Genomic DNA, 14,221 nt, shown 5'->3' on the forward strand with positions numbered 1-14,221 from the left:
GATTGGGAGGATGGTTCTGTTTGTTCCATAGGGTGGGGCCGGCTATAGATAGTGTTCGTTCCCTTGTTGATATCCATTGAGTGGCTTTTGGGGACGGTGTTTGTAGAAGGCCAGAGTTTGAGGAACGCATGTTCCGAGTGAGATTGTGTAGGTGAATGGGGGTGGTAAGCCAGTTGGTTTTGTCATTATAGAGAATTTTGTGAATGATGGTTAGAGTCTTGTACTGTATTATCTGAGGGATGGGTAGCCAATGTAGGTATTTGAGAATGGGTGTGATGTGGTCTGATCTTGAGCTGTTTGTGAGAGCTCTGGCCGCTGCGTTTTGGAGTAGTTAGATAGGTTTAAGGGTGGAGGCTGGGTGACCTAGTAGTAGGCCATTGCAGAAGTAGAGTTTGGAAAAGAGGAGAGCCTGTAGAACTGTACGAAAGTCTTGTGGGTATAGAAGTGGTTTTAGTTTTTTTTAGGATTTGGAGTTTATGGAATCCATCTTTTAGCAAGTTGTTGATGTGTTTCTTGAAGTTTAATTAGTTGTCTAGGGTGACACCAAGGCTCCTTACTGTGAGGAGTGTTTGGTCTATGGCGGACTCAGTGGATGGGGGTGGGAAGCGTTTGTTGGATATGTGTAGGATTTCTGTTTTGGTGTGGTTGAGAATGAGGGATAGTTGTGAGAGTAGTTGTTTTATTGAGGTTAGGTGAGAGTTCCATAGTTTAAGAGTGTGCTTAATGGAGTGTTTGATTGGAAGTAAAATTTGCACATCGTCGGAGTAGATATAGTGGAGTAGTCCTGTTTCATTTAGGAGTTTGCACAGTGGGGTCATGTAGATGTTAAACAATGTGGAGGATAGGGCTGAGCCTTGAGGTACTCCGTGGGGGAGGGAGGTTTGCTTGGATTCAGTGTCATTGAATTTGACCTTGTATGACCTGTTGGACAGATAGGATTTAAACCAGCTGAGCGTCGTGCCTTGAAGTCCGATTTCTTTTAGTATGTGTATCAGCGTTTTGTGATTGACGGTGTCAAAGGCAGCCAAAATGTCAAGAAGGATGAGTAAATAAGAGGTGTTACATTCCAGTCCTTTGAGGATTGTGTCTGATAGGGATAGTAGTAGAGTTTCGGTACTGAGCAAGGTTCTGAAACCGTGTTGGGCAGGGGAGAGTATATTGTGGGTGTCCAGGTATTCAGAGAGTTGACGGTTTAAAATTTTTTCGAGGATCTTGGCTATGAAGGGTAGGTTCGAGATTGGTCTGAAATTTGCTAGGTCAGTTTAATCGAGATGAGGTTTTTTGAGTATTGGTTTGATGCTGGCACATTTTAGCGCTTTGGGGAAAGTTCCTTGTTCAAGCGAGAGGTTGATTATGGTTGCTATTGGTCTGGCTATGTGATTGGGTATTTGTTTGAAGAATTCTTTAGGAATTGGGTCAATGGGATGAGATGCAGGATTGATGATTTTTATGATTGTTTCAATTTCAGTTGATGCGACGCAGTCAAAATGTGTCCATTTGTTGTTGATCGTGTGTGGTTCAGTTGTATCTTCGAAGTTTGCATTGGGGTTTTTTGTAATTAGGTTTAATGTTTTGTTATTGAAGAACTGGGCTAGTTCATTGCTGGTGTTTGTCCGTTTGGCTGTTCTGAGAGAGCTTTGGATTAGTTTATGTCGGTTCTGTAGATGAATAGTATGGTTCTGAAGCTGTCTTTCAGTTGGGGAGTGGAGGGTTTTCTCCACTTCTTTTCGGCTCGTCTTAGGAGGAGTTTGGTCTTCTTCAGTTTGGGGGTGTACCAAGGTGCTTTCTGTGGTTTGAGTTCTTTTCTGATGAGTGGGCATTCGATTCTGGTGACTTCTGTGTTGATGTTGAGCCATGAGTCTACGGCAGAGTTAGTGTCCATTGTGTTAAGGGATTACAGCGCGCTCAGGAGTATTTTGATTAAGTCTTCGCTAGTGCATGATTTGTTGAACTCGATTAGTTTATTGCGTTTCTTTGGTTCCAGGGGAGGATTTACAAGTTGTAGATTGGTTTGGATTAGTTTGTGGTCTGACCAAGGAATTGCGGTTGCTGTTGGGGGTGTGAAATTTGAGATGTTTTCATTGAAGATGAGGTCGAGTGTATGGCCTGCTTTGTGGGTGGGGGTTTTTATTATTTGTTTAAATCTGATTGCATTCATGGAGTCAGTGAGGAGGTGGCATGTGGTTGTGGGGGGGGGGGGGGGGATTGGTCCATGTGTAAGTTGAAATCACCCAGTATTATTGCAGGTTTGTCCATGTCTATGTTGTTGGCAATGGTTTCTATTAGTGGGGATAGGTTGTGTTTGAGGATTCCTGGTGGAGAGTAGAGGAGGAGGATTTGGAGGGTCTTTGATTTGAAGAGCCCTATTTCAATGGGGAGAGAGAGGTTGGTGGGGTGGAGTTTGAATTTTAGTTTTTTTTGCTGCTATGAACAGCAGGCTACCTCCTTTTTTTTGGGTCTGGGAAGGGAGAATATGTTGAAGGTTTTTTTGGGTAGTTGGTTGATAAGGACTGTATCGGAGCTTTTGATCCATGATTCGGTGATGCAGAGGAGATCAGGGTGATTATCCATTAGGAAGTCGTGTATCAGTGGCAGTTTATTTGTGATTGATTGTGCGTTGATTAGTGTCAGGGTGAGGATGGTTAGGGCTGTGAGGTATGGGTTGTTGTGGGTAGAGATTGTGGTAAGGGAGCGAGGTCTGGTGACATTGTGGTATTCTTTTCTTGAATTGTTCCTGTTGTAGGGTAGAATTGGGATGTTGTATGTTGAGTGCATGTTTGGGAAGATCGAGTGGCTTTGCCTTGTTTTTGTGAGTGCTGGGGATGTTCACGGATGAATAGGTTGCGATCCTTCTCGGTTGTTCGGAGGTTGAGTGTTCGTTGTAGTTATCGGTTTTCTGGTGGAAGAGTGTGGTGGCAGTGCAGAAGAGGCAGTGCGAAGAGGCACACAAAGGGGCTTGCTCCTTTGGATGTGCTGCTTTGGCGCACAACGCACAGCGTGCGGCGCCTGGAATGAGGTGGAATTTAAAGGACTCACTCGGCACCTTCTCTGACGTCAGGTGGGGGTGGTCTTCATAGTCCTCGGCATCCTCGGCATGCGGGTAGGCCTCAGGGGCTGGGGCCTTGTCCCTGCCAGTCGTGGTTTGGTCGGTCACGGCCTCGGCTGGTGGGTCTGCAGATCGTGGGGGCTTCCTCCAGTCATGGTGGGATTGGTAGCGGCCTCCTCCGGTCTCGGGTGAGTCGAGCCTTCGGCGCGGTGGGGTCGGTCGCGGCCTCCTCTGGTTTCGGGTGCGTTGGGCCTTGGGCGTGGTGGGGTCAGGCCTCTGACTAGGGACCCCGATGGGTCTCGGCGGCGGGGGCTGGTCGGCTGCGATCCTTCCCGGTATCTTCATCATTCTTTATTTTGAAAGATTGCATGCATGTTCCCATAAAGTAGAGTGTATGTTAACGCATCAATGTTGTTCAGCCAATTACATTTAAGAACATAAGAAATTGCCATGCTGGGTCAGACCAAGGCTCCATCAAGCCAAGCATCCTGTTTCCAACAGAGGCCAAACCAGGCCACAAGAACCTGGCAATTATCTAAACACTAAGAAGATCCCATGCTACCGATGCAATTAATAGCAGTGGCTATTCCCCAAGTAAACTTGATTAATAGCCGTTAATGGACTTCTCCTCCAAGAACTTGTCCAAACCTTTTTTGAACCCAGCTACACTAACTGCACTAACCATACACACAAAGGATGACAAAGGAAACATCTGCAGCATTCAATTCTTGTATAAAGCAACAAAATGGGAATTCTTAACCTATTAACACCAAGTCCCTCTCAAGTAATTTTTTGGAGTGGAACTTATAAAATACAAAAGATAGTCAAAATAAAAGACTTGGGTTCAGGGGGCCATTTAGAAACATCGCAGTTTTAGATACTCTATGATGCAATCTGAGCACATTTCTATGTATGGTACTTAAATAAGTCCAGGATTTTATATGATACTGATATATAAGTAACAGAAAATAGTAGTTTCTTAACAGTCAAAATTCTTTGATAAATAATTTTCATTTGCACATTAAACGGTTACCGTTTTAGCATCTATATTTACCTGTAACACTGAATATATTTATTCATTTATTTAAGAATATTTGTAATCCGCCTATATCAGAATTCCCATACTAAGCAGCTTACAAACAAGCGGAAACATTCTTTTAACAAAGCAAAACAAAACAAAAACATAAAAACACAAAATCATCATAGAAGAACATAATACATACTCAGTCAGACACAAGCGGCACTTAAAAAACTATTGGAAGGCTTCTGAGAAAAGGAGTACCATTAATTATTTCCTAAGTTTGGACATAGTTTGCATTCGTAGAACAAGACCTGTGACAAATACCCATTCTCCCTGCTGGTACACTTACATAATGCATTTTCTGCATTGGAAAATGAGGAAGTCCAAATAACAGAATATGAAATGATGTCTGAAAGGGAAGTAGTCACCCAATGTACCTAGAAACACTTCTGCCATTTAGATGCTCAATTTTCCAGCCTCACTAGGTCTTCCTGCAATTTATCACAATCTGCTTGTGATTTAACTACTCTGAACAATTTTGTATCATCTGCAAATTTGATTACCTCACTCGTCGTACTTCTTTCCAGATCATTTATAAATATATTGAAAAGTAAGGGTTCCAGTACAGATCCCTGAGGCACTCCACTGCCCACTCCCTTCCACCGAGAAAATTGTCCATTTAATCCTACTCTCTGTTTTCTGTCTTTTAGCCAGTTTGTAATCCACAAAAGGACATCACCACCTATCCCATGACTTTTTACTTTTCCTAGAAGCCTCTCATGAGGAACTTTGTCAAGCGCCTTCTGAAAATCCAAGTACACTACATCTACCGGTTCACCTTTATCCACATGTTTATTAACTCCTTCAAAAAAGTGAAGCAGATTTGTGAGGCAAGACTTGCCCTGGGTAAAGCCATGCTGACTTCGTTCCATTAAACCACGTCTTTCTATATGTTCTGTGATTTTGATGTTTAGAACACTTTCCACTATTTTTCCTTGCACTGAAGTCAGGCTAACCGGTCTGTAATTTCCTGGATCTCCCCTGGAGCCCTTTTTAAATATGGGGGTTACATTAACTATCCTCCAGTCTTCAGGTACAATGGATGATTTTAATGATAGGTTACAAATTTTTACTAATAGGTCTGAAATTTCATTTTTTAGTTCCTTCAGAACTCTGGGGTGTATACCATCCGGTCCAGATGATTTACTACTCTTCAGTTCTACTCTTCTACTCTTCAGTTCTACTCTTCAGGTCTACCATGTCTTCTAGGTTCACCGTGATTTGGTTCAGTCCATCTGAATCATTACCTGTGAAAACCTTCTCCAGTACGGGTACCTCCCCAACATCCTCTTCAGTAAACATTAAAAAATATGGGTTGGTGGGAGAGATTATGCAATATATCTCAGTATTTTATGAAGCTCCTCTGTTTTAGCAAATGGACATTTAACCAATGATTTTGCTTTGCAGAGGAGTACAAGACAAGGGTATTTTCTATCCCACTTGCTTTATGTTTCCAGAGAAATGTTCAGATCACATTTACCTGGAATTTCAAATCAGTCTCAAACATAGTGGTAATTAATGAGTTTATTATTAATGAGGAGGAACAGTGAACGGAAATGATAACACAAAAATCTGCATTGCAGCAAGCAGGAAAAAGGAAAAGGGATTACATAATCTTTCTCTTCCTATTGAATTTAACTACAGGAAAAATTCTACACTCCTGCCTTCAGTTCCCTCTGCTTTGAGTTGCAATCCCTAGCAATCCTCTACCTTAATCTACCATTCTGACATGGAAGCCCCTACTGCCCCACCTTTTACATCATCTAGACTCAGTCTTCTTCTCAGTAGTTTATCAATACAGTTCGTTGCTTATTATGTCAGCTGTCAACCTATTATGTGTATAATATGATTATCTAGCATGCTGTTTGTGCTTTATAAATTCTTGCCCAGTATACTCTTCATAACATATTATCATCGGATCCCAGTTGCAGAACCCTTGTTTCATGTAATGTTGTTATCATTCAATGACTGTTTCAATGTAAACCGACGTGATATGTCTCTGTCACATGAACGCCGGTATAGAAAAATTCTAAATAAATAAATATATAAATAACATGTTTTCTAAAATTTCTCTACCTAGGATTTTATGGTGTTGTTCCAGTCTTCTGTTTGAAATATGCTTTGAACCCTTCTCCTGTTTGAAACATGCTTTGTACAAACCTCCCACCTGTAATTTTAAATTGATTTCAAATTGTTGTCCAATTTATTGTTTATAATATACTTTGAACAGTTTCCTGCTGTAAAAGCATTTAATAAATAAATGATGATGATGAGACTATAAACCCTACTCTAACTTAGCAACTCTGTCAGTCCAACTCCAGCTGGATGTCTTACTCTCCTGTCTTCAACTGCTGCCAACCATCAGCTTCTCTCAGTTTCTAATTGACATTGTATTCAGACAACAGCAGCAGTGATGTCATCAGCTGGTAGGGGTTTAGGTTAACCCCTTCAGCGCCAGATGCTAATGACTGTGGAACACTGCCACCTGCTATCCAGTTATAGAAGTTTCAAATGATAAACAATAACATTTACTGTGAAGCTCCAGTTTCACCACACAGACCTATTCCTAGTAATTTGTAATCTACCATTAAAATCATCTATCATACCTGATGATTTCATTTTATTTATTTATTATTTTTATATACCGACATTCAATCTCAATTGAGATATCACACCAGTTTACATTCATGTACTATAGGTATTTCTCTATCCCCAGAGGGCTTACAATCTAAGTTTTTGTACCTGAGGCAATGGAGAGGTAAAGTGACTTGCCCAAGGTCACAAGGAACGACAGCAGGACTTGAACCCTGGTCTTCTGGTTTATAGTCCACTGCTCTAACCACTAGGCTATGATTGAAGCATGGCCAATGTAATGGCAATCTTTAAAAAGGACATTGGGGTAATCTGGTAAACTATAGACTGGTGAGCTTGCGTCAGTGCTGGGAAAAATTACAGAAATTATTCTAAAGAACAAAGTTACCAAACATATAGAAAGACATGTTTTAATGAGACACAGCCACCATGGATTTACCCAAAGGAAGTCTTGCCTCACTAATCTGCTACATTTTTTGAAGGGGTTAATAAACATGGATAAAGGTGAGCTGGTGGATATAGTGTATTTGGATTTTCAGAAGGTGTTTGACAAAGTCCCTTATGAGAGACTCCTGAGAAAATTAAAAAGTCATGGGATGGAAGACATTGTCTTATTGTGGATTGCAAACTGGTTAAAAGACAGGAAACAGAGAGTAGGACTAAATGATCAGCTTTCTAAATGGTAGAGAAATATAAATAGTGGAATGCCCCAGGGATCTGTACTGGGATTGGTGCTTTTAATATATTTATAAATGATCTTGAAAAGGGAAAATGAGTGAGATGATCAAATTTGCAGATGACACAAAATTATTCTGTGTTGTTAAATCACAAGCAGATTAAGAAAAATTGCAGAAGGACCTTATGAGACTGGTGTTGTGCAGGAGGTGGACCCTTGGGTCGAGGTGGGGTTGGTGCTACCTGCAGGGCAAGCCCTACGGGTCCCCATTGTTGGCAGGCGGAGCTGGCTGATTGATGGAGGCCGGCTGGAGCTTCGCCAATACCAGCCCTCGTTCCCCGCAAGGTGAGCCCTTGGGTACCGGGGCCGGCTGGATTTAGGTGGGCCTCTGTCCGAGGTCTTCTCAGGCATGACGAGGAGGTCAGCCAGGGGCCAGCAGTGGTTGCAGAAGTAGGAGATCTGATCTGGACAAGGCGGAATCCCGGAGACCCAGGCGCCAATGAGTACAGGAGGCAGACAGAGGGTGCCCAAATAAAAACAGGCCGAAGCCTGAGAAACTAAATCTAGAGTGGATTCAATGGGAGCGTCATAGAGCAGGCTGAAGTCAGGGCAGGCGGCAGGCAAGGAAGTTTGGCAAGACAAGCATGGGTCAAACCAGGAATCAAATGGAGAATGGTCAGGCAAGGCAAAGGTCAAAACCAGGAGATGGGCAGGAACGTAGTCAGATGTAGCAGAGGTCAAGCCAGATATCAATCAGTAGCGTGGTCAGACGAAGCAGAGGTCAAAGCCAGGTATCAATCAGTAGTGTGGTCAGACAAAGCAGAGGTCAAAGCCAGGTATCAATCAGTAGAGATGTGAATCGTTTTTTGTGTTCATGTCATTCTTCGTTTTTCGGCCACCGCTGAAAATGTCGTTTTTTTGCGGTTCGGGGTTTTTTTTCGCGAAAAATCATTTTTTGAGTTAGTGTGCGCTAACTCCCTGATAGTGTGCTCTAACTCTCATTAGTGCGCGCTAACTCCCCGTTAGTGCGCACTAACAAAAACCGTTAGATTTTGTTATTTTTTGTTACTTTTTATTAGTTTTTGTTAGTGCGCACTAACGGGGAGTTAGCGCGCACTAATGAGAGTTAGCGCACACTAATCCAAAAAACGAATTTTCGTGAAAAAACGGGAAAATCCAGATCATTTTTTGGGGTCCCCGAAACATGCCGAATTGGACAATTTCGTTGAAATTTTCCAATTCGGAAAAAACATGCACATCTCTATCAATCAGTAGCGTGGCAGAAGAAGCAGAGGTCAAAGCCAGGTATCAATCAGTAGCGTGGTCAGAAGAAGCAGAGGTCAAAGCCAGGTATCAATCAGTAGAAGACAAGCAGGGTAGACATGGAACACAGGAGCAGGAACAGATACCAGGAACAGGAACACAGATGAAGCAGGAAAAAGTCAGGAACCAGGAACACGGAGGAAATGCAGGAACAAGCAACTAAGCACCCGACTGGCATGAAGACCTGTTGCCAAGGCAAGGAAGCACTGCCTGGGGCCGGCCTTGAGTACTGGCACCCAGTGACATCATCATCCAGGGCTGCGGGGTGGTTTCTTGCTGCGGCCCCTTTAAAAGTAGAGCTGAAGTGCGCACGCGCTCCTAGGGAGGCATGTGGCGCGAGATGGTGGCATCTCCCCGCGGACCACGCAGGGAGGCCCACCGTGGAGCTGAGACATCTACTGAGGAGCTGGGAGCATGGGGAGCAGCCCAGACATGGAGGCGGCTGCCCACAGCCGCAAGGGAGGCAGAACCAGGCGCTGGAGCAGGCAAACGGGTATAAGCGGGCCTGCCGCGGCCGGCACATGCAACAACTGGGAGGCTGGAAATCTAAATAGCAAATGAAATTTAATGTGGACAAGTGCAAAGTGAAGCACATAGGGAAAAATAATCCAAACTGTAGTTAGTTTCCATTCTAGGAGTCATCACCCAGGAAAAAGATCTAGGTGTCATCATTAACATAGAAATCCTTGGCTTAGAGTGTGGCAATGGTCAAAAAAGCAAATAATGTTAGGAATTATTAGGAAATGAATTGAGAATAAAACTGAAATTAAGCCTTTGAATTCATTGCCAGATGATGTCATAAAAGTAGGGATGTGCATTTGTTAGGCCATTCATTTCATGGGTATGCACGTACCTCATGGATGTATGGTATGCGCGTAAGAACAGATGGTATATGTGTATTTTATTAACAAGTTATGTACTTATCATCTGTTCTTATGTGCGTATCATATGTCTGTGAGGTATGCATGTAAATGGCCCAAAGAATATACAACACTAAAAGCTAGCTGGGTTTTAAAAAGTTTTGGGCAAGTTCCTGGCGGAAAAGCCCATAAATCATTATTAATTACGTATACTTGAGGAAAGCCACTGCTTATTTCTGGGCCTAAGCGACATGTATTCTATCTATTATTTAGGATCCTGCCAGGTAATTGTGACCTGGATTGGCCACTGTTGGAAACAGGATACTGGGCTTGATGGACTCTTGATCTGACCCAGTATGGCAGTTCTTATTGTTGCGCTTGGAGGTGGACCCTTGTCCTGGAGCAGTGGAGAACGGCTCCCTGGTAGGGACCAGGGAGCACCTGCCCCCAGGGGATGGAGCACAGGAGGAGACAGAAGCTAAGATGGGCTTCACCACTGGAAGCCCGAGGTCCCCCCGGGCTTCCGCTTGGACTTAGGTGGGCCTCACAGGGTCTCCCAGAGAGGTAGTAGAGAGGCGTACCCATGATCAACAAGGGAGCGTGGTCGGACTTCATGCTGTTGGCCTGGAGAGGAAAGGAAGGCCCAAACAGCGTAGGCGATGACAAGGCAAGGGACAGAGCCAGAATCAGGAGATGTAGTCAATGGTAGCTGAGGTCAGAATCCGATGATCAATCCAAGGAGTAGTCAACGAGGCAGTGGTCAGGTTCCGGAGGTCAGTCGAGGTCACAAGGCAGGCAGAGGTCAGGATGCAGGCAGCAGACAGGAAGGTCAAGGAACAGGCTGAGGTCAGTACCAGAGAGACAGTCTGAGGATACCACTTGGGAAGACGAACAGACATATGCAGGAACAGGAGGACGCTAGAACAGTAGGATCCTGGAACAAGGCTGGAACAAGACTGGAACAAGACTGTGAACGCGGAGGCAACCTAGCACACAAAACAATGCCGACCCGATTGCCAAGGCAAGGAAGTGCAGGCAGGGACTTCCTTATATTGTTCCATCAATCAGGGCACGCTGCGGAGCTAGGACCCACCCCTGGCCCTACAAGAGGCCGGGCGGTGCGTGCGTGCACGCATAGGGGCGTGGCCGATGCCACTGGAGACGCCGTACTCCGGCGTGAGGCCTGGTGCGCAGTGGAAGGCCCAGCGACCACCGCCGCAGGATGTCAAGGCCTAGCGGAGCTCGCAGCTGCCGCTGGGGAGGCCGACCCATGACCTGCAGAGGTGAGCAGGCCCGTGCGCGGGCCAGATGCGGACGGGGCGTGCAACACTTATGTTATATGTTTTATGTAGCATATAGCGCTATTCATTAAAAATTACAAATCCATAAATCTTAATGCCTCCCATTTGTAAAAAACTGCATTTACTATCATTTTGAAAAGTGTTAAAATAATTAAACAAAAACTTCAAGGAATGGCACGAAAGGATTTTTGTAAATGAGCAATTAAGTATATTTTATATCAACCCTAAATGTAGCTCCCATTGACCCTAAATGCAGCTCCCATCGACCCTAAATGCAGCTGCCTGATTCTTCCCAAAGTACACACTCTCCCTCCAGTTTCTATGGAGGCTTACTACTGGTGCCACCTCCAAAACAGCTGTTCTGATTTCTTCTGGAATTGCATGGATCTCAGTGAGTTTGAACTCCCACACTGTTCTCATGAGGCTGTGAGAGCCGCATGTCTAAAGAAAACAGCTCTTCTGGAGGCAGCACCATCAGTAAGGTGAAAGGGAGATAGGATAATGGAGACTGGTGGAAGAGATGTGCAGGGATTGAGATTGGCTGCGATAGGACTGGAGTAAAAGTGTTTGGGGAGAGACGAGCTGGAGGAAATTGTATGTTGGGGCACAGAGCATGTTAGGGGAGATGAGTTTGAGTTCAGGGAAGGGGAGTGAATGTGTGTGTGTGGGGGGGGGGGGGGGAGTAGCTGAACTGAGGGAGAAAGTGTCTGCTGTCTGGGGCTGCAATGAGCATGCTTGACTAGCCAGGTTGTTGCATCATTGAAGGGGAACACCCCTGAGCCCCCTGAGCCAGCCACATCATTGGAGGGAGATTCCCCCACCTTGAACAGAGCACCAGCCACTTTGGCCAACAATGGTTCTGGCTCTCACTTTGAAGTTTTTTTGAAAAAGTGGATCCTGCTTTAAAAATAATGATCATCATTGCTCTACATCCTGAAACAGGAATAAAACCGCATAAAGCGTTCTTACATTGTATAAATGTTAAAAGTTATAAAGTTATAAAAGTTATAAATAAAAATAAATAAAGGGTTCTATATTGTAACTGTATCTTATCAATATTTATGCAGCCACCTTCAGACTAACTACAGCAAGACATTCCAAAGGAGTAATGTGGATTTCCTGGAAACTCCAGAACTAATAACAACAATGCTGGTACCTGGTATGTCAACCTCTATAACACTTTTTCTTTCAATTCTAACTTTATTTCTAATATATTTTTATAAGAAAAGATTATAAGCAATTGTTAATATTATAAGTAAAAGCAATAATCTCAGCAAATAAAACTAGATTCTATGTTAGAAATATAACTCCTGAGTCTATGTATATCTTGTCAAAACAAGGATATACCCTTTATACTGGATTTTGACCATTCCATGCTATGAATAATTTAATTCATTATCAGTCTCATTACAAGCATGACCATCATTATCACTTACGAGATGTACAGCCACTTTCAAGATGTCAACAAGATCTGGAATTCATTGAAGGAAACATATTGAACATGCTCAAACTATGATGCCACCGCAAAGGAATGCGAGAAATCAGACACACTTGCCCACATATCATCACATAGCTTCTTTTGAAACAAATTTTCTCCATAGGAACCATTGAGAAAAAAAAGGATAATTAAAAACAAAAATAGAAATCTTATAACTGATGAAAATTTCACTTTTATATTTATTCTTAAATTATATAGACTAGCTCACATATGTTAAAAAAGAGATGTTATATTTGTACAAGTCAAAACAAAGAAGTGCTCTCTCATTCAGCTTGCATACAGTGCCTTGTTCTCTCTTTTTTATTGTCAAAGAATTGCCATTCTTCTCACAAACAAGACATATCTCCTTTACACAATTCTGAAGTCTCCTGATGTTCTATTACAACCCTCCTAGGATGGCATACCCTGGCATCTCTAAATTGTATAATATAGAAAATGAAATTCATACAAGAGTAGGGATAGAGTAATTGGGAAAGAATGACCATCTTAATAAGGCACCACGACCATTCTCTGAATCATATCACTTTGCGGAAATGAGCTATCTCCTAGAAGCCCATGCCACATTTCATTTCTCATGTGCATTTCAGGAATACTGGCTATATTAGGAGAATGAAGGCAACTACAGCATCTATAAAGAATGATCATCTCCTACCTATCAATCACATTTTTTGATTTATAGATTATTATCCCCATTAGGAGGAAAATTGTCAAAATAAGAGTCAATTGATGATTTAGAATAGCATACAATTAACCTTTATTTTAGTGATTAATTTTAGTCCTATTGCTAGTCATTCTCAAATTAGCATTAGACATTCAATAATCTAATTTAAAAACCTTAGATATAAAGACACTTACAAGATTTTAAAACTCTAATCTATTCTTAAAACCTTAAATATAAAAAGGCACTTAATATTAAATTTAAAAGCCCCTAGATTTAGACATACCCATTCCTTAAACAGCTTTAAAAACTTTAAGAATTCAACAAAATTAAGATTCAGACAGAAGTCCAGCAGCAAGATTTGGGCTATCCAGTCTTTTGCACCAAATGCCACATGTATGATTATCTAACTGTTGGTAAGAGTCTGTACGTGTGCACCCAGAGCAAAGAGCTCTTGTCTTTCAGAGAACAAGTCCAATCTCTGGATGCCAGAATGGCATAATTGGAAGAGCTGAGGAAGAGAGAGGTGTATAAAAGAGATCTTCAGAGACATAGTAGAGTGGTTCCAACTCACGTTAAGTAGCCTTTGTGCTGTTTTGGAGAATCAGGGTCACTTAGAAGGAGACTATCACCTTGATGTGGCAGGAAATGATTCTGTAGCTAGAATCTGCCCTTCAGATGATGCCTTATCCTTTCACACTGAGGATGTGTCTCTAGGGACATGTGCTCAGGAAAGTTGGGTTAGGACTGTCTTTGATATGTAGATAGGTAGGTGGCTGATGAGCTTGAGGATTGCTTGATAACTTGCCTGCCTGGTACAAAGTTAGTGAACCTCACATGCCACCTAGATAAGATTTTAGAGAATGCTGGGGAGGAGCCGGCTATCATGGAACAAGTGGCTACCAATGACATAAGAAGGTGCAGGAAGGAAGTTCTTGAGGCTATATTTAGGGTTTTAGATAGGAAATTGAAATCCAGAACCTCCAGGGTTGCATTCTCATAAAATGCTTCCCATTCCATGCACAGGAACCTAGAGGCATGCTGAGTTCCAGAGTCTCAATGTGTGAATGAGATTATGGTGAAGGGAAGAAGGCTTTAGATTTGTTAGGAACCAAGGAATATTCTGGGGAAGGGAGAGTCTATTCTGACAGGATGGGCTCCATCTTATCCAGAGTGGAAAGCAGCT

At 42.8% G+C, this 14,221-nt stretch overlaps 1 protein-coding gene across 2 annotated transcripts in view; it reads left to right on the plus strand.

Annotated features, from left to right (window-relative positions):
• Positions 1-14,221, plus strand: part of NECAB1 (N-terminal EF-hand calcium binding protein 1) — a 555,658-nt gene that overhangs the window by 503,242 nt on the left and 38,195 nt on the right. For both annotated transcript variants that reach the window (XM_029591633.1, XM_029591634.1), the window contains exon 12: positions 11,947-12,038. In XM_029591633.1, the coding sequence (XP_029447493.1) occupies positions 11,947-12,038 (92 nt within the window). The remainder of the gene's footprint in view (positions 1-11,946; positions 12,039-14,221) is intronic.

The sequence above is a fragment of the Rhinatrema bivittatum genome, chromosome 2, assembly GCF_901001135.1.
Source record: "Rhinatrema bivittatum chromosome 2, aRhiBiv1.1, whole genome shotgun sequence".
NCBI lineage: Eukaryota > Metazoa > Chordata > Amphibia > Gymnophiona > Rhinatrematidae > Rhinatrema > Rhinatrema bivittatum.